At 40.0% G+C, this 20,438-nt stretch overlaps 1 protein-coding gene across 3 annotated transcripts in view; it reads right to left on the minus strand.

The window, feature by feature from the left end:
• The window catches only part of BRINP3 (BMP/retinoic acid inducible neural specific 3), a 231,184-nt gene that overhangs the window by 78,824 nt on the left and 131,922 nt on the right, over nucleotides 1-20,438 (minus strand). For all 3 annotated transcript variants that reach the window (XM_065072811.1, XM_005508054.3, XM_065072810.1), the window contains one exon: nucleotides 9,475-9,665. In XM_065072811.1, coding sequence (XP_064928883.1) covers nucleotides 9,475-9,665 — 191 coding nt within the window. The remainder of the gene's footprint in view (nucleotides 1-9,474; nucleotides 9,666-20,438) is intronic.

The raw sequence follows: 20,438 nt of genomic DNA on the forward strand, positions 1-20,438 counted from the left end.
GTTGAGTCCTTTACAAGGTTTCTCAGCTACACAATCTTAAATCCCTGTCCCACAAACTGAATAGGGTAAATGAGGGTGAGAAGTGTTCAAGATCTGCATTTCAAAAGGTTCAAAAATTTGGCTGTTTATACAAAACTGGGAAAATAGTGAAAAATGTCTACATTTAGAATTTGCCAGAAATCTGACAAAAGCACAAGTCTTTATAGTGTCGCAGCATTTCTACTTTTGATTACAGCAATTACTTGAATCCACAGAAAAAACACATTCAAGTATGAGGTATGAAAGGAAAAAAATTAAGCAAGGAAGCTTTTTCAGACAAAAGAAAGAAACAAACAAAAAATGGTCTGGATTTCATTCTGAGTTTTGAGTGAGAAACTAATTCCATTTTAAGTTTCCCCTCTAACAGCCCACCATGAGTCATTCACGGGTTAATTATAGATAATCGGATGTATTTACCATTACAATAGAGCCCTGTTCTTATAAACTATTTGTAATTTAAAGTTTTCAGAGACCACAAAAGTGCTTATATCTCTCATAGCAAGAAAAGTGTTCTAGGGGAAGAAAAAAAAAACAAATTGCACAATAAAATTTAATTGAAATTAGAGGGCACGTTCTCAAGGATGTTTATTCTTTCTCACTCAGATGGAATAAATGGGCTGTAATCTGGCTGTAAATAGCTGTTGGAAAATTCAATTTATGCATCTGTTCTTCTGTTGCCTCCTGTTCTTTTGTTGCACTGTGACTGTCCCACAGCTATTTGGACCCTGAGATAACACCTGCACTGTATTCACCCGCCCCAACTCCCTGCAAAGAAAATGTGTTCTAAGATGGAAGGATATCCTCCAAAAGGCAACTACTGTAACAGCCTCACATTATTAAACGACAATATTCTACTTGCTTAACATAACTGTGCTTATTCTTTTGCAGAACAGAATGAGAGTATTCAATAATAGTTAATTTACCATGCAACCAATGTGTTTCTTATGTGTTCTGCACAATTGTTTGGGCTTAGTGCAGAAGTTTGTCAGTGACAGTGGTGGAAGTACAGCTTCTAGCAAACAGGAATTGGGGTCATTTCAGCAGAAGCAACCATTGTTTCCCAGCTGTATTAGACTCAGAAAGCAGAATAAAATCTAGCTGTACAATGCACAGCCCTCTCCATCTACCTGCTGTTGAAAAGGTGTCCTAATTAGTTGTTAGGTGAACAGATGCGTGATCTCAGGGTTGTTCACCAAGGCCATGCTGCCAGTGGGCAAGGACAGGACTTGTCACCAGTATCACAGGAGATGCTACAGTAACTTGTGACATTCATGTCTTGTAGACACCATCCATCAATCAGCAAAGGAAAAAGGTCAGCCATGTGGTCACTGCGTAGTCCTAGGTCTGATTTCACCTTCCCCTGATCCTCAAGCTATGGGTAGATCTGCAATAGGTCCACGTTAGCACAGCTGCACAGAAGCGAGAACCATGCTGAGTTGGAAGAGCTGAGAATTTTGCTTGTTAAAGGTTTCACACAGGGAAAGAAAAACATTTGCTGACTTTATTTGTACCCTGCTTCCACGACAGTACCGGATTTTATTAGACAAGAGGAGAGCATACCCATCATCCTAATAGGGATGTTAATAGGGAGAGCTAACAGCGATCAGTGCATCCGAAGAGAAATTTTCATAGGAAAAAGCTTCTAAAATGAGCATACAAAAGAAGTAATGTTGGATCTGTAATATTTCAAACACAACAGGATGTACATTCATGTAAATGTATATGCAAATTAGAAGCAGCCGTCAGGCACTTGGTGAGTTTCCAATGAGGCCCTTGGGGCTGCAAACTGTTGATTTAGCATATGAGCTGAGCCACTTACACTAAAATTCATGCATTAAATTATATTGAAAGACTGTATGTATCAGGGACTTTTAAATAAGCTAAATATTGATACAGGCTCTGGGTGGCTCCCATGAACATCTGATTTTCAGTTGGAAAATGTGATGTGGTGATTTTACCTTTTTTTCTAATGTGGAATAAACAATGTATTGTCTCTGTGATTAATGTGAAGCTTCAATCAGTTATGCTCATGTTATTTGTAAGGATAATTATGTCACAGCTAACAAACTTGATTACGAACAAATTTGATTAACAAACTTGATTCATCAAATGTATCTCTTCCACTCCTTTCCTCATTCTGCACATTGACAGATTTTACTCTAAACAGTATTGTTTTTCATTAAGTAAGTAAGAATTAAACATGAAGACTAATATGAATTCTTACTTCCCCCTTCTTCATGCTTTCCTTTCTCTGTGACATAACTTAGGTTTTTGGATAGAAAAGCTTAATTATGAAACTTATCAAAATATTATCTTCCTGCAGCAGTCCCACAAAATAATGTATCAAGACCTTCAAGCAAAAAAAAAAAATCGGCTATCAAATATCTCAATGAATCTGCATGAAGAATATAAGAATTGCTCAGTTATAATTGTTTTCAAGGCATCTTAAAGACCCTCTCTCCTATTGAATGCTTAGGTTTTTTTCTTACAGTTTCATGCTTCTATATATGAGATTTTTCTTCCTATAATGCTATCATTACATTTTTGTCACTAAATGATTATTAAACCATACTGATGTGTTGCCAATTTACAATGTATCCACAAAGAAAATTTCTTCCTGACTAAAGCAGATAGGTAAAAGGCAGATCAGTAACGAGAAAAGAAAAATCACAAGAAAGGGAACAGACTTAATATAGTAACTTATTCAGGAGATACATCAGGTTGTTTATAAGTGTTATTTTTTTTTGCTTTTTCAGAGAAAGCATTTTTTGCAGGTCCAAATGTATAATAAAAAGAGGTGTGAGAATTGATCTAGCCTAACCTGAAAAAAGGAAACTTATACTGATTTTGGAACTAAAAGGAATCAAAAATGTTTGGTTTTTTTCTTTTGTTTGTGTTTTTGAAGGAAGGAAAGTGCATTTTTAATTTCTCTTCTCAGATAATATTTTTAGGGATGTAACAGCCACAGAGATGGCCATCTCAGAACGCTACAAACAGCAAATCCATAGTTGTGCAAACAGTTGTGCAAAGCTGTTTCTAACTACTGATGTTTCAGATTGTGCATAGAAACAGGAAATTCGAAAAACAAATGAAGAAGCCAACAAACAGTTATTATCAAATGGTGAGTGGTGTTCCTCGGGAGTCACTATTGGGACCATCTTTGTTGGTGACATGGACACGGGACTGAGTGCACCTTCAGCAAGTTTTCCAATGTCATCAAGCTGTGTGGTGTGGTTGACACACTGGAGGGAAGAGATGCCACCCAGAAGGACTTTATTAGGCTGGAGAGCTGGGCCCCTGTGAACCTCATGAAGCCCAACAAGGACAAGTGCAAGCTCCTGCATGTGAGTCAGAGGAATCCCAAGCACGAACACAGGCTGGGGGATGAAGGGATTGAGACAAGGCCTGAGGAGAAGGACTTGGGGGTGTTGGTTGACGAGAAGCTCGACATGAGTCAGCAATGTGCACCTGCAGCCCAGAAGGTCAATTGTATCTTGGGTTGCATCAAAAGAAACATTACCAACAGGTCAAGAGAGGGGATTATCCCCCTCTACTCTGCTCTTCTGTGTCCGCACCCACAGTGCTGCATTTGACTCTGGGGCTCCCAACATGAGAAGGATGTAGACCTGTTGGAGCAGATCCAGAGGAGAACATGAAGATAATCTGAGGGCTGGAACACCTCTCCTATGAAGACAGGCTGAGAGAGTTGGGGTTGTTCAGCCTAGAGAAGAAGAAGACCTGGAGAGACCTTATTGTGGCTTTTCCATACAAGAAAGCTGGAGAGGAACTTTTTAAAGTAGTACGTAGTGATAGGATACGCGGTAATGGATTTAAACTGAAAGAAAGTAGATTTAGATTAGATATAAGAAAGAAATTCTTCACTGTGAGGGTACTGAGGCACTGGAACCGGCTGCCCAGAGAAGCTGTGGATGCCCCATCCCTGGAAGTGTTCAAGGCCAGGGTGGACAGGGCTCTGAGCAACGTGGTGTAGTAGAAGGTGTCCCTGCCCATGGCAGGGGGTTGGAACTAGATGATCTTTAAGGTCCCTTCCAACCCAACCCATTATGTGATTCTATGATCCCTGTCAGTTTCAAAGTAAAAAATTCCAGGAACGCCTTTGTATCAGAGCTCATTTGTGCACTGATGTGTTATGATTTATCTGCAAATATAATGTCTTTCTATTTGTGCTTTAAGTCTTGCCTGTTCCAAATAATAATTTCTTTTGTTTTATTCAGATATGTATTACCAAAAGGGTAGTTAAGTTCTTCCTAGTAAGAGGATGAGTTAAATGAAGCATTATTAATAGTCATAGTCTCTTCTTAAAATATAAAGAACTCTGCTAGTATGATAGAGTCAAGTATACTGCATATTAAAAAGCCATTCAAAATGTAAATAAAGTTTATTGACATTAAAGGAAGGGAAAACAAACTATCCAAAAGATAACTCTGTTTTTTTTTCTTTTCAATGAAACTAAGCTCTATGTACACACATACAAATTGTGTTTTAAGAGACAGAATTGCTGTCTAAGAATGAATCAAAACTGATCATATCAAATAATAAACAGATTCTGAATATGATTTTTTTTTTTATTGTTAACTAGTCAGCAATCAAAAAATTATTGTGAATCACTTGGAAAACTTCTAATATAAATTCAGAATTTCGGAGATTTCTAAACCTCTTCCAATGCCTTTTGTCAGAGACTGGAAAGAATTCTGTCTCAGACACTGTGGCAAAACCAGTTCCTCTATGTGGAGGGGTTTTGATAGATAAAGATTTGTTGCTGAATTAGTCAGGCTCAAAGGAATCTCAAGGCCGCTTTGAGAAGCTGAGAACAGAATCTGCTGTGAGAGAGAGGGGCGTTCCTCAATCACCGGCGTCCTGGCGTGGTGTGAATCATCGGACGTATCATCAGTGAGACTCCAGCGCATGGACAGCCCATGATACTCATTTAGTGAATCCATGCTTGGAGCGTGGGTGTGTGATTAGAATATAGTTACATATATAAGGAGGCTGGTTTCTGTAATAAATGGCTTTAGCGTGATTCACATTAAATCGACTTGTTTTGCTGAGTCCTTATTTCGTTCCAACACCTCCAGCTGCAGGAGATGGAACATTGTCAGACTGAAAAGAATCTGCCTCAGACATTGTGGCCCAGTGGCAGGAGATGGGACACTCAGGAGAAGGTGAATTGCGATTTACACCCAACACAAGTTGAGGAGCCGCAGACAAAGGCCGCTGGTGACACAGGAGGCAGACATGCCAGAGAGCACGGAGCTCCATCTTCTGATCGGCCCAGCCTGACACGGAGGGAAAAGCCGAGACTCTTCAAGGTGGCCGAGACTTGTCCGTCCTTCACAATCACCCCCTAGACTTTTCTCTATTTTGCAATAACACCTCTACAAAACACCAAAGGTTCCCCAGGCAGGCGACCCAGAGGGCTGTAAAATGCTTGTTGTACAGTGCTGGAGGTCCCATCATCCTGAGGACGTTCCAGTCCCATCACAGGAACTAAACCAGCACCTGCGGCCACTGTGCTCCCGAACTACAAACACCAGCAGCCCCGGTGGGGACAGCGGGGGCCGCACGTCCCTGGCCTGGACTGCAACTCCTGCCATCTCCACTGGGATCCTTCAGTTGCTTTCTGCCTTTCTTTTCTGTTCTCTTCTTTCTTCACTTCTATTTTCCTTCCCTACATCCCTTTTTTTGTGCCTCTCCTCCTGTGAGCAGCATAATCACACAAGGCTCACAGCCCCACATGTGCCACAAACCAGTTTAGGCAAATCCTTTTGCTGTTAAACTGTCCACCAGTTAGGCTTAAGTAACGTAAATCTTTCTGCCACTGAATCATCCACTAATTGGGCCGAGCTGCAAAATACAAGGTGTTGCCTTTCTTGTTTACAGAGCTTAAGTGTTGTGTGTGCTGTTCTCCAGCCAAGGGGACCCACGGACATGAGTCACCTCTGCCCCCACTGACACCTCTGGGCGGGGTGTGACACCTTTATATTGGATTTCTTTGATGCTGGTCAGAAGGGAGTTATGGTAAGCTGAGAGAGATTTCTTGGAGTTCCTTTGCAAATCCCTGTTTGATCTCTCATGCAGAGAAGGCTTTGGGCAGAGCTGCAGTGCACAAAGCAGACACCGAATTGCTGTGACTTGAAGAGCTGCCCAGTAGTTTACAATGCAAACCCCTGCTCAGTTCCCTCTCTGTGACAACCTTGAAGCACTCCCCCAATTCCAATTAAAACAAAGAATGATGTTTTGCCTTAAACATCTAGTTTTTGATACTTTGGGTGGAAAAGATAGATGGCTGTGGGGGCAGACACCCAAGGTTTTGTGAAAGATAAAGGCAACTAGCAGTGTTGCTGTGAAGGTCTCATGGCCTAGTTGAGATGATAGAGATGAACCATCTGTGGGACAACCAATTACCAGAAGAAACCATAAACCAACAGCTACTCCTGATGGGCAAAACAACTCATTTTTGGTCAGTATCATGAACTTTCCCCTACTTGGAAGACCCCAGACCCATTTCCTGAAGAGTTTTCCTAATTTAGCATGAACAGCAAACAGAGGGAGGAGACGAACTGCCCTCTCCTATCTCGCATGTAAATGAACTGGGTTATAAAACAACTTCATATGTGATATGACCTGATAGTGTGTACGAAAATCTTCATTGCATTCCCCCCTCTCCAGAGGACGTCACGGGACCGATTGACCTGTGAAGCAGTGATATCTTACACTCTCTCTCTCTGATATCTTAATTTTCCTTCTTTCTTGTTCCTTCTTACCTTTATATAAAGGTAATATCATTGTGAGTTTCACTGCTAAAGTCTTGTTAAGTTTTGTGATATAATAATATATTTTTGTCAAGTTACTAATTGCTGTAATTTGCATTCCACTAAGTGCTTTTAGTAAGTTCATAATTAAATTGGACTTCTTGAGTGACTGTCATTCACTTCCCATTACCACGCAGAAATACCCAGAGTTAACTTGTACCTGATCTCACCTGGTGAGTCAGGGCACACATCTCATTCAGAGTTAAATCATCCCTCATCCCACCTGGTGGGAAAGGGCAACTTCCTTCCCAGAGCAGCCCAGGGCCAAAGGCACCAAGTTGGCTGGTGGCCACCCTGGTCCTCAGGACCCCAGGGTGGCACTTCTATCAGATCAGCTGTAAAGCTGATCTGCTGGAACACAGAGATCTGGCTCTGCAGCCCTGCAGAAAGACTGTATTCTAACTCAGAAGTCACTACAAAAGTTTTAATAAATAATCTTGAAATATCCTATTTACACCATGGATCTGAAACTTTATTTGATGGTTTTCCAATTCAAAAAGAGCAGTGTTTCAAAAATCTGTGTGGGGAGAGAACAACAACAACAAAAAATGCCTTCCCTGGCTGCTTTTCTGTTCCTAGTTTTCAACAGGAACAGTTTTTCTGTTCAGTTAAGTGTTCTGGCAACAGAAATCTGTAATGCAAATGCTCCCGGTCTCTCAATGACAACAAGCAAAAAGGCAAGGGTTTCATGTATCAGCACTGTTGCATCCGATACGAGAACCATTTTCTAGAGACCTGCTGCAGTCAATTAACCAAATCAGATTTGCTGACGGACTGCAGCTTGCATTTGTATCCTTCTTGTGAACAGTGAGGGAGTGGAGAGGAAACTTAGTCATTTTGCAGTGTTTGTAAAAACCTTTGGACATGCAGAAGGTTCATTACATAAATTGCTAGCAAGAATTGAATTTTGCATTATTATACAAATTTGCTTTAAAATAAGTTAGATAATAGAAAGGACGTATTTCTTTCAGGCACTGTCTTGTCTTTACATTTCTATGTTCTATCAGTTCAGTTACCACTGGTTTCAGCCATAAATTAGCATAGAAGGAAAGTTTTGCATGTGCAAAAAACCAGAAGGAACCTAGTTTTAAAGGTTGCTGTACATCTACATATTAAACAATGAGATCATGAAGAAAAGTCAGGTCAGAGAGGTGCACAGTACCATGGTTTGCAGCAAGACAGAGTGATCCACTGGGCAGCCCTGCAATGCAGTCAGACTCTGTGTTGGTTCTACTGCATTTTCAGCTGTTGCACCTGAACAGCCAAACTCCATCCTGCACCTGGGGCTGACCAGCTCTGATGTGGGGTCAGCTGCCATGCCGCAAGCCTGCGATGGATGCTACAGGAGGAGTATCTTCTATATACCAGCAGCCAAACTGAACAGGTGCTGCCAAGCCATAAATTCCAGTTGTCTCTTTCTTACTGTAAAGGTTCTCACACTCCCAAGGAGGTAAATTTATATTTACTTGAGTAACAGCTAAGCTAGTTGGAAACTGCAGATTGACTTCAGACAGTATTTAATGAAGACCTTAGTTACCAATGGAAAGACCCAATGAACAAAATGGATTCTAAATCACATCTTACATTAAAAGCTTCATAATTAATGCATACTCAACTGCACATTAAAATTTTATTTGCTGTTCAATGCTGGAATTGGACTGAAAGAGGTTATTTCAAATAAGCAGCATTAGGCTACAGAGCTGCTCAAAAGAACAGTTGCTGTAAGGGAACGGAGCATCTGCTTTACAAGGAAAGGCTGAGGGAGCTGGGGCTCTGGAGCTTGGAGAAGAGGAGACTGAGGGGTAACTCATTCATGGGGATCAGTATGGAAAGGGGAAGTGTCAGGAGGATGGAGCCAGGGTGGCAGAGCCTGGAACAGGCTGCCCAGGGAGGTTGTGGAGTCTCCTTCTCTGCAGACATTCCAACCCGCCTGGACACCTTCCTGTGTAACCTCATCTGGGTGTTCCTGCTCCATGGGGGGATTGCACTGGATGAGCTTTCCAGGTCCCTTCCAATTCCTGACATTCTGGGATTCCGTGATTCTGTGATTCTGTGCTGTTTTATATAATACCTGCCAGGGCACTGATCTTAGCCAAGCATCCTCCAGTGATATGAGTGACCTACAGTTGTCAGTAGTCAGGATGCTTTGACTGACAAATTGTACTAAAATAAGTTTCTAACAGAAATTAGGGTGTGCCTCCACAGAACTGCAGAACCAAGAGCTCCAAATTGTTCCAAAGGTCAGTAAGGGAAAAAAAAAAAAAAAAAAAAAAAGAAGAAAATAAGTTTGACAGAACCATATGCACCTTTACAGATATAGGTTTGTCATAAATGTAAAGGGAATTGTCTCAATGACCAAACACTTCTATAAGGGCCAGCTGTATCATTCAAATTATGTACCACTTATCAAGAATAATGCCTTCACTGTGTTAGACCCTCTTCTAAACTAGAATCTTCATTATCAACTGAGTTATTTTATTTGGGTAAAAAAGTTCAGAACAAAAAATACTGTTTTGCTAACAAATCTTTTTCTACTAATCAAGACACATCTTTCCTGAGAAGCAGCTAGTGGGTCTGGAAGCACATCCGAGGCTCTCCCTACCTTGATGGCAGTGGAGGCGATCTGGATGTGGTGGAGCCGGCGCAGGGTGCTGTCCCTGTCGATGAAGTACGAGGCTGCCAGCTGGTGCAGGGTCTCCAGTGTGACGGTGGAGCTGTTTGTGCTGGGATCGCTTCCGTCTGATCTCTTGCTCAGCTTCCGTTTGTCCACAAAAATCGTGAGCGACTCCTCTCCTGAGCAGGGAAACAGGAACAACAATGTTCATCAGGGACAGTTCTGCAAGTCGCACATTGCCAGAAATAAGGTGGCAAACCAAAGTTTTCTCCAGCTGCTGTCTAACGTTCAGATATCCCTCCCTGGTAGCAGATGCAGATATTTCAGTGCCTAAGCACACGGACAACAGATACTATTCTAGGTATCTATTATTTTTTTTTGGAGTGCCTTGTGTAATTCACAAATATACTACAGGACACACTTGTGCCTAAAATGAAATGACACTGGGGATACATCTGCTATATTAACTCCTATTTACCAACAATATTGTGTAGATATTCAATTTAAACATAACCTGTTTATTTCCAAGGTTGCTTAGTACCTTCATTTTTTAGTACTTAATGTCAGCATAAAAGAAAGTGAAAACAGTGTAATGCTTGAGACTTTTTTTATTTTAAAACATATATCTGATTTCATAAAAAAGTTACAACTTGTTATAAGCAACCTTGTTGCAAGCGATCCCATGCTTTCTAATAAATTCAGCAATGCCAGGATGTTGACACGTGAGGTAACAGACATTTAAACCCAAATTTAAATAACCAAAAAGTATAAAAATATGTAATAAGAATGTTAATAAGTTTCTTCTAAAAAAAAGGAAACATAAATAACACTTTCCTAACTCCAAGAGGTGTCTTTCCGAAAGCAAAGATAAGTTCCAGCGTCTTATGTTGTGGATATTGCATTTCCTTTCACTTTAAAGAGACATAGAGAAATACTATTGAATATAGAAATTTTGATTCCTGCAGGATTATTGAAAACAAAACCAAAGAAAAATCTCACTTGTTTAACTGAGTGAGTTCTTAAGAACCATTCCAGACCTACCAATACTGTTAAACTTATAAGGAATTTTCCACTTTTATTGTTTATTTAACGGATCTTTTTTCTGCATTTCAGGCTAAGCAAGAATTCATTCATTTAGCAATGTGATTAGGCAGAACTATTTACTTCAGAATAATAAGTAGAAAAGTAATTTGCTTAGTATTTTCTTCTGTGCAACTTATGTCCAAAGTAACTACAAAGCTTTCTGAGTCTGTATTTGGTAACTTGCATTCTTCAACATAAACTCAAGAATCAGCTAATAATATCATTATACCTGCATTTTAGGTGCTGGATATCTACACCGAATGCCATTTCATTGTTCCTGGAAAGGAAACCGCCCTGATACATTCTGACTTGCCACTGTGCTGGTTTCGCTACTCACCCATCTGCTGCAGTGGCATTTTGCCCATGCAGAGGACAGGGTGCCAGCTTTGGATGGGTATACTTGCCAAAAAATATAGCAGTAGAGGCATAATATGTAGGATGAAAACACGACATCATCTTCAAAGGGAGATAATGGTGGTGGTGGGCAATGCTAAATGAAGAATACATGCATCTGTGCAAGAGACCACATCTGTTGACAAATTTGAAACACAGCTACCTCAACTTGCAAAATTCATTTGTTTTTGGAGAAAGAGGAGTACACTCATGCTAAGCAATGTACCTTACAGTGGTTCCCAGTGTCTCACAAATTCAGAGGACAGTCAGGCACTTCAGACATTACACAGGCAAAATTGCCAGTATCCGGGAGCCTCTTGTCTAATTAGACCTGCCGGGCTTGTCCAGTATGTTAATTTTGTCCTGGAAGGGACAGCTGATACCCAGGACAGCTGGCTATTCCAGCTGGAGCCTACCTCAGTTTTCACCACTATATTTGCACTTCTCCTCCTACAGTTTTGTAATGGGTAATTTTTTTTGTGCATGCAGTCATCAAAGCAGAGAATAATTGCCTGAACTCCAAAGAGCCAGGAATTAAAGCAGCCTCTGTAACAGGATTTCCCCATTCAGTTACCTAACCTTTCTGCTGTAATGAATAAACATAAGTTTGCATTTTATTTAACTGCGGTCAAAACCTCCTGCAAAGCAGACTGGGGTTGCTTGGCATTGCAGGCGTGAGCACGTTGCATGAGCACAGGCTTGTGCACCACATTTTGCTAAACTCCCTGGGTGAGAGGTGGTGCTGGTCCTGGGGCCAGTAGGACATTGTTCACCACACGAGTAGAACGCTCAAAACACAGCAATGTCTTATGACTTGTACTTTGGGAGAAATTTGCCATCAGAATCTCATCTAGGTTCCAGTATTGTTGGCATTCAACTATGCCTATGCATTAAAATCTGCCTTTTCAACACCTGCCTTGTGACTCTAGACAATATCACAGAATCACAGAATCACAGAATGTCAGTGATTGGAAGGGACCTGGAAAGCTCATCCAGTGCAATCCCCCCATGGAGCAGGAACACCCAGATGAGGTTACACAGGAAGGTGTCCAGGCAGGTTTCTATGTCTGCAGAGAAGGAGACTCCACAACCTCCCTGGGCAGCCTGGTCCAGGCTCTGCCACCCTCACCAGGAAGAAGTTTCTTCTCATATTTAAGTGGAACTTCCTGTTGTTCCAGTTTGTACCCATTGCCCCTTGTCCTATCATTGGTTGTCACTGAGAAGAGCTTGGTTCCATCCTCCAATATGAAAGTTGTTTCTGAAATAAAAGCCATGGAGTGGCCTGTGATTTGAGCCAGGGGCCATTGACTTCGTGTAGCTCTTTGTGGAGCTATAAAGTCACAGTCATGTCAGAGCAGGTAACATCAAGACTCACAGGGATAAATAAGGCATCGATGACCTGTTCAGGCTGTGAAAATAAGGTGCAAAATTTTGCTAGGAGATTTCTCTCAATTTTTTCCACTTTTCCAGAGACCTTAGCTAGTGTATTTAGATTCAAGTGACTTTTACAAGCTCAACTGGCTTTCGACTGAAAATATATTATTGCAGAAAATCACTGGAAAGTTGAGAAAAAAAGATTTAAAGTTCATTTCATTAACTAGTATGCCACTCCATGGTGTGGTGTGAGCTTTTTGATTAACCTGTATTAGTTACAAGTAGAGGTGGTGAGACTGCTTCTATTTCAACAGAATTGTGATAAGTTTTATTATTAAACTGGAGTTTGTTTATTTTTCTGTCGTTAAAAACATTTGTTTTTCAGGGGACAGAAAGCAGAACTGCAATAAAAATGCCCATTAAAAAACAAAACAAACACCAAAACCAAAAAAACAACAAAAAACCTTGGAAAAGGACAGTGTTGTGTGTCACATTATTTTGTTTTGTTCAGAAAATGTCAGGAAAAGAACCTTTGAAGCCCCTCATGGTTATTACATCATCCTATTTTCCTAGTCCTGCTTGATTCCATGCTTGCTGTGGCAGTTGCTGGTGGGGACATTTTGGCAGAAGGATCTTCTCACATCCCCAGCCCTTTTTGTCTGCATCCCTTCTCCTTGACAGATACGTTGTGTTTTTATGCTCTCTAACCAGGTTGAAATGATTTTGATCATTTACTTTGACTCAGATCACATCAGATTACATCTCCCAAGGGTGAGGGAAGGTACGCAGTGGAGTGATGTGGCCTTTTGTGTAAATGTGAAGGAAGCTCTTTCTCCTCAAAAATCTCTGCATTGTGTTTTTATTGCATCTCAAACAAGTGTGTCCTAATTCATCACTGGTATGCTCAAGCACTATGCTAATACCAGGTGCAATCAGGTTTCAAAAGTACTTGCCGTTCAAAAGGCATCTTACAGAGTCTGAAAGTTTTTCATCTGTCAGAGCTGATTTAGCACTTGCTAGAAAAAGTAGATTAAAAACCTGAGAACTCCAGCATATGCTGGTACTCAGGCATCCATGTCACTGAGAAGTTGTCACAGGGCTCCCTTTGCACCCAGAATTCTGGGGTTTGTAAAGTAACATCACAGACTCATAGTTAATTTGTGGAAGACAATTCGGGTTTTAAGTTAATTTAGAGAAAATTAAACCCATGACAAAAGAGATTATTCTGTCACATTTGAAACATGGATGAATCTTGTTTTTTAATGGTTACAGTCTGCCATCATGACATGAGCTAAGAAGACATTGAAGCATTAGCTAAAAACCAAATGTGATTTAGAAAACTATTCAAGGTTATGAATTTCAACAACCGAAAATTTTTAATGACAGTTTATCATAACAAAACAATATACAAATACATTGGATCTACACAGCTGTGCTTTCTGTGAGCATTGAAAAAAATATTCTCTCTTTTACCAAATTCAAGAGTAAGTTAATTTCACTTTCTCAGTTTTAAAAGAAATAGCACAAAAAACATTTGGTCATGCTCACAAAACAGTACCACATAATCCAATTATTTGTTCAAGAAATTGTTGGAGTCACTACCCCAATGCTTTATTATCATGCAGCTGTTGTCACTGACAGATATACATTGGGGGGCAGGAGAACGACATTCACACTATAGACTGACCTTGGCACAGTATATGCTAATGTCCCTGGAATTTGCAAGCTTATAAATTAGTCTATATATTTAATTCTTTCTAGGTTTATATGAGCATATTTTCCAGGATATTTATTTATAAGTTGAACTCCCAAGTTAAGAAAAGCATTCAACATGCTGTTTTCAAAAAATAAAACTATGAAATAAAAAATGCATATAGAAATTTATGTAGATACATAACCCACCCATGGCCATTTAGATATAAGACTCCTAAACAGCCACTTATTATTAGCATTCAGAAATTATAAATTAATTTTGTGTGCATCTTAAGAATATCTTCACAAATTATTTAAATTAAAAACGCAAATCACCATCATTGACATGGTAGAATTGGAATAATATTGTAACTAAATGTAACTGTCTGTTGAAGGAGTAAATTTGTTACACATACTATACATAATAATACATATTCATATGATTCAGATACTTAGTGTTATTTTCTGTCTCAGTTATTGAGAGGTTGTTTTCTTGTACCCACATTGTAACGATGAAAAGATCATATGCCTTGACATTTCATATTTTCATCTGTAGACTGGGTAGTGGTGAGAGAAAGCAGTGATATAAGCAGTTCCTATCACTTAATGTCAGAAAGTGAGGAAACAGTAATAAAAGAATAACACTCAAAGGCATGTATATCTGAGCATCATCCACAGCTGCTGACTTAGAGCTCTGTCTCCATATAATTAATTGTATCTGTGTTGGGTGCACTGGACCCCCAGTCAAATCAGAGCAGCGTGTTCAGGCTCCACAGGAGGGAAAGGCCGGAGCTGTAGCTGGGCCCAGAACTTTACTTTTGGGAAACCCCCAAGGAAGCAGAACAGACACTGAACCCCAATGAGTTTTGGGTGCAGGGGGTGTCACGCAGACCTGTCCCGCTGTCTGTGATTTGACTACAAACAACCACTTTATTCCATAAATCTGACAGCCTGGGGGAGCTGCTGTGAGCTCTCTGCCAAGTAAGCTGGCTGTATGGCAATGGTTTTATTTCTCACAGGTTTCATATTGATCATTTAGCTGAAGGAAATGCATACTGAATATAATGAATCATCTAGAAGTATAAAGTTGTGTGATTTTTAATATGATCTTTGCTTCATGTTACTCGGTAAGCTGGATTTGCTGAAATCTTAAGCTGTAAAGTTCTGTGCATATTTACCAAGAGCAACTACAAACTACACTGAACACTTGCAAGATAAGCGCTGTTTTGCACTTCACTGAGAAGAAAATGATTTATTCAGACAAAACATGACCTGCAAGGCCATGGGCCATAAACAGTGTCTAGAGCTGAACAAAACAGCAAGGCCATGGGCCATAAACAGTGTCTAGAGCTGAACAAAACAAAGGCCCATGTGAGAGCAGTGAAAAGGATCCAGAGAGGAGCAAGAAGCCCCCGCAGTGCAGTGTTGCTGTTGGGCTGAATCACGGCGTGAACGGTCTGTAGATACCAAAGTCTGTGTTTCTGTGCTCAGGTTGGGCCTCTGCGCAGGTCCCAGCTTAAGCCAGCCCTGCTGCTGCTCTGCTCCATTACATATACTTTTTTCTGAGAATTTTGTTACCTGACAGTCTGCCCTGCACACTGTTATCAACCCTTGCCTGAAAGTTTGCTGCTGGAGCTTTAAATCCAGACTCCAGAGCGAACAGTTATCATGAAGGGAATGCCTGAAAGTTTGCTTTTGCAAAAGGGTACAGTCATCCCCTGAGAGTTTCCCTTCAGAGCTCTAAATACAGACTCTGGAGCAAAGGGTTATCAGGCAGAGAAGAATCCTGAAAGTTTGCACCTCGACGGGTACCGGGCTCGCCTGTCTGTCTCCAGAGCTCCAAGGCACAAACTCTGGAGTGAACAGTTGTCAGGGAGGGAAGAAGCCTGAAAGTTTTCTTTGTGAACAGATACAGGCTCCTGGAGAGCAGGTCAGCAGCATTCAGCTTGGCGTATTTCCCCCATGCAGTAAACAATAGAGTGAAACGGCCACCGAACTCAAAATTTTAAGTCGCACTTCTCTTTGAGAAATCTAAACGTTGTTCTGCAGTGAGCAGAACAGAACCCTAAATTACTCCCTTGTGACAGTGTCTTACAAAGGTATAAAGGTCTTTGGTCTACAAAATCATCAACAGTTTCTGATTAAATAGAATATCTCAGTTACAATAGCTGTAATGCATTACAGTTAAAAAAAAAAAAAAAAGAAAAAGAAGCCTTTGCTATAAAAAATAGCTTAGTTGTACTGGAAAATCTGTTCATGTATGGATCACAGGATGTACCATTAGGGTTTTATCAGGTCATTGTCCCAGGCTTAAGCAGTTGCTGATGAACATGCACAGGTTCAAATAGTATATGAATTTGTACCAGGCCAGATGTGGTATCATTTCTGTGGTTCAAGTGAATAGCAGAGCATATTAGTTCCATATATACCACATGGTTTAAGGTTTTAAATTGTTCTTCATTGAGTAGATGAGGAAAGAAAAGAAAGAGAATATATTTTTGCTTTTTTTTCTTCCTTTTAGTATCCATAATCTTAAATGCTGGAAAAATATACATATGGGAGGGAGCAGTCTGATGCTAAATTTTGAAGTTTCAGTCATTTGTGACTGGAATCTCCCTCCCTTATTCGTTAATAGTTTGTGTCTTACCTTGAAAGAAATGTGAAAGAAAACAAAGGTCATATCAGCAGTTACTGTAAATGATCATAAATCCTTCAGAATTCATTGAGATTCACTCTTTTACAACATCTGACAATTTCTCCCATCTCTGTACGCAGACTAATGTACTGCTCAAGAGGAATATTAATCAGGGACAGAAAATCTGACCCTCTTTATTCAGTGCATAGAATAGTAAAAGTGTAACTACCAAACTGTAATCAGTGGAGAGGAGAATGACAAGAGATTGGGGTCAAGCTGATCTGCTGATGCCTGTTAAGGTTGTCTGGTATAAAGAGAATCTACTTTTTTTTTTTTTTTTCTTTTGATTCTCAAAGCCTTCAATATTATCAAGAGATATTTACTGACCCAGAGAACTGAATGTATTGATGGTCTGGTAATGAACACTTTGAGCAATTACGACTGACAATAACAGCAAAATTAAAACAATCTATTGCAAATGTTTGAGATTACCGTTTAGCCAACTGCTTAAAAATGTGGTAGTTTCATGAGAAACCCTGGCAACCTACTGCAAATTTGTGTTCTTTTTCTGAACAATTACCATGTCTCCAGATGCAAGGATGATTCATTTGCAAAGTCCACTACCTTCATCTTGCAAAGCTCCTAAATCCCACTCACATCACCCAGATTCCTGGAACAAGAGCCTATCATTTCATCGTAGTATGTTAAGTTACCTGCAATTTCCTCATCACCAAGTCTATTCGTTTGCTGAGCAGCCTTTATATCTATAGGTAAGAATAGCATTAAACATGAGATCCACTGATATTTTCATCCTCCTACACTTATTTTGCAGCAGTGCCCTAGGCTTCACAATAACTTCCAGTTCTGAAGATCCCTGTTGCACACTATTATTTGTAAACCATTAAAGTGTACAGCAGCTAATGCTCTTACATATTATTCAGCAGGCCGGACCTTCATTGCATCATGCTGTATGCAAGAAAAAGAGGAAAGTATAAATGCAGAACAAAAAGAGAAATAGTAATACTCTGTATTGTCTCTCATTCAAAGGAGAATCTTTGCTTTTTGGAACTGTAGTTGAAAGCTGATAAAGAATTTAGAAATACATCTCGTGGAGTCAGAAAATAATCTATGCTAGAAGGGACTTCTGGCAGTCATCCAGTCCAATCCTCTGCTCAAAACAAGTCTAATTAAGTGAGATGCTCAGGGACTCATCCAGTAGAGTCTCTCTCACCTTCAAGGATGGAATTCCCTTGTATGAGTCTTTTTCTGCCTTTCCCCTAAAGTTGTTCTGGTCAGTGTTGGCTGGGCTGCGTAAATATGCAATTTTGCTGATACAAACAGGGTATGTGTTGTCCTAAAGGAGTCGTCCAGTGGCCACTCTGCATCCCCATGTGTACAGAAAATAAACAAAAATCAGCATCCATGGCTGTCCTTTCTCTGAAGATTTGACACTGCAGAAGCAGAAGCTATTCCTGGGCACAGTCACACGAGCTCACCCATGAACCCACTGCTCAATTCGGTGTTTGCTCTGCAAACACTGCTTTACGTAGGGTCCTTCTATCATGCAGCTTGAAGCTGCTCATTATGGACATTTGGCATATGTCACAAAAAGATAAAATTTCCATAAGAAATAGGAGCAGCAAGAAATGTCATTTTTCACATTATCTTGCAGCAGCAAGAAAAATAGAACTTCCCTAAGTCCTCATTTCAGAATGCCCTTGAGGAATATATTTCTGTGTTTGTGAATAAAGACTTAGGAACGTATCACAAACAACCATGTGTGAGCATTCCCTTTATGGCCAAAAAGGGATATTCATGAAAGCCAAATGGTCACAGAGGCACACAAATCTTACCACGAGACCGTTCCTTTGCCAGGCTTTCCTTTATGTCCATGAATACAGATGATTTGGGATTCATTAAATAAAAGTACTACACACACTCAGTTTGGTCTTCTGCTTTTAAGAAGCTATATAACTGACAAAGCTTTCAGAATAAAACAACTTGTAATTAAAGAGAAAGTATGAATACATTATGGAAATTAAAAAATCTAATTACATGTTAATAAAGTGTGGACAAGCATCTTGGGGAATCCCTATTCAATCTAGCCCAAAAATGACAAATAACACATACAGGAAAGTATAGGGTTATTAACTACCTCATGAAAGCATTCTTAGAAATTACTAATTCCCTGTAATTATTTTAATTGAACCAGTTTTTCAAAGTATTCGGCACCCATCCAACAACAATAGAAAGCAGCAGGTGTGCCTAAAATCATGCCTAAAAATTGAGGCTCAGGACCTAAATCAAAACCCATCAAAGTTAACACAAACCCCCTCTTTGACTTCATTTAGCTTTGACAGAGCCCAGAAGTCAAAACGGTCTCCCTATGAGCGGAAAACTTTTGCAAGCATGTGGTTGCTACTGCATTTTAGGGGCTTCGTGATGTGTTCTGAAGAGGGATGAAAAAAGGGTACCCCACCCCAGTATACATGTGTTGTATACACAGGGAAATACACGGTCATTCATAAAATACATACTTATTGTATGGAAGAAATATACTGGGTAATCAAAAGAAATTCTGGGAAATTTATTTCAAATTCCTGGTCTACACATGTAAATTTTTCTTAAAATTCTAATGGTGATGGATTTGCTGTAGAAGCACTAGTTCCCAAAATAATGATAGGAATTAGTTCTTTATTTTTTAAATAACTACAGTAAGACAGAAATTCACCTTGTTTCTGGAATGATCTTTTCCAAAATGGAGCTACTGTGAGCCATTTCCGTTGTTATAGATCTCACATATCAGCCAAAAGAGAATAGGAAGGCTGTCATTTCCTTAATATATGGTTAGAATTCAGTTATGAAATGTATTAAAGAGAACCATTCCTCAGGTGAATAAAGGATTTTGACAAGACTGTCCTGTTGGAAGGATACTCAATCACCAGAATTATCTTTAGTATAATGACCCACCCAGGGATAAAACCACATTTCTAAAATGTCAGTTCATTTTATAATGCCTAGATGGGTAATTGCAAACACTAATTATCTTTCATTCAGAACAATTTATGCTCTCTCTTGAACATTAGGCCTCTTCACTGGATTTCTTCAATCCATTTGGTGACTGGATCCCAGTTACACATCAGGCTACCCTTTTTCAAATTAATCTGCGGGGATTTAGAGACGCAGATTCCATTAAGTTAGTAGGAATCACATGACAAAACCTCATCATCCCATTTTGAAACTTTTAGTCCCACTAAAAGAGTAGAGTGACAATATGGGGACTTCCCAGCAGTCAAAGTAGCTCAGAAATTTCCTAGTTGAAAAGTTCTGTTGGAAATAATAATTACTGGTTTTCTTGCTTTATCTCTGCAGTGTTGTAATGGACCTAGATACTTGTGTAATCTGTTCTTCTGTAAATTGTTGTAACGGACTCTTACAGAAAAAAATGTCACCCTCCTTAATGACCTCTAAGTGCAGAGAAACATGCCCAAAATCCCAGGAGCAGGCACACCAGGAACTTGGGACAAGTACCCCAGCCTTAGCAATGGGATTTTTTATCATTTTATCCCTAAAATTGTTTACATGGAATCAGTGAAGCAGAGTTTAACATCAGCGGAAGGATCAATGAGGCTTGTAGACAAAACCTGCTCCCATGCTTTGAAGTCCAGCCCATGGAGAGCTGCTCAGCCCAGCTCTTCTGAGAAGGGAGCCCCACTGTTTTACACAGAAATCAGTTGTGACCAATTCTATCAGTTCAGTCACTCCAAACTCTTGC

Source organism: Columba livia, chromosome 8 (genome assembly GCF_036013475.1).
Source record: "Columba livia isolate bColLiv1 breed racing homer chromosome 8, bColLiv1.pat.W.v2, whole genome shotgun sequence".
Taxonomy (NCBI): Eukaryota; Metazoa; Chordata; class Aves; order Columbiformes; family Columbidae; genus Columba; species Columba livia.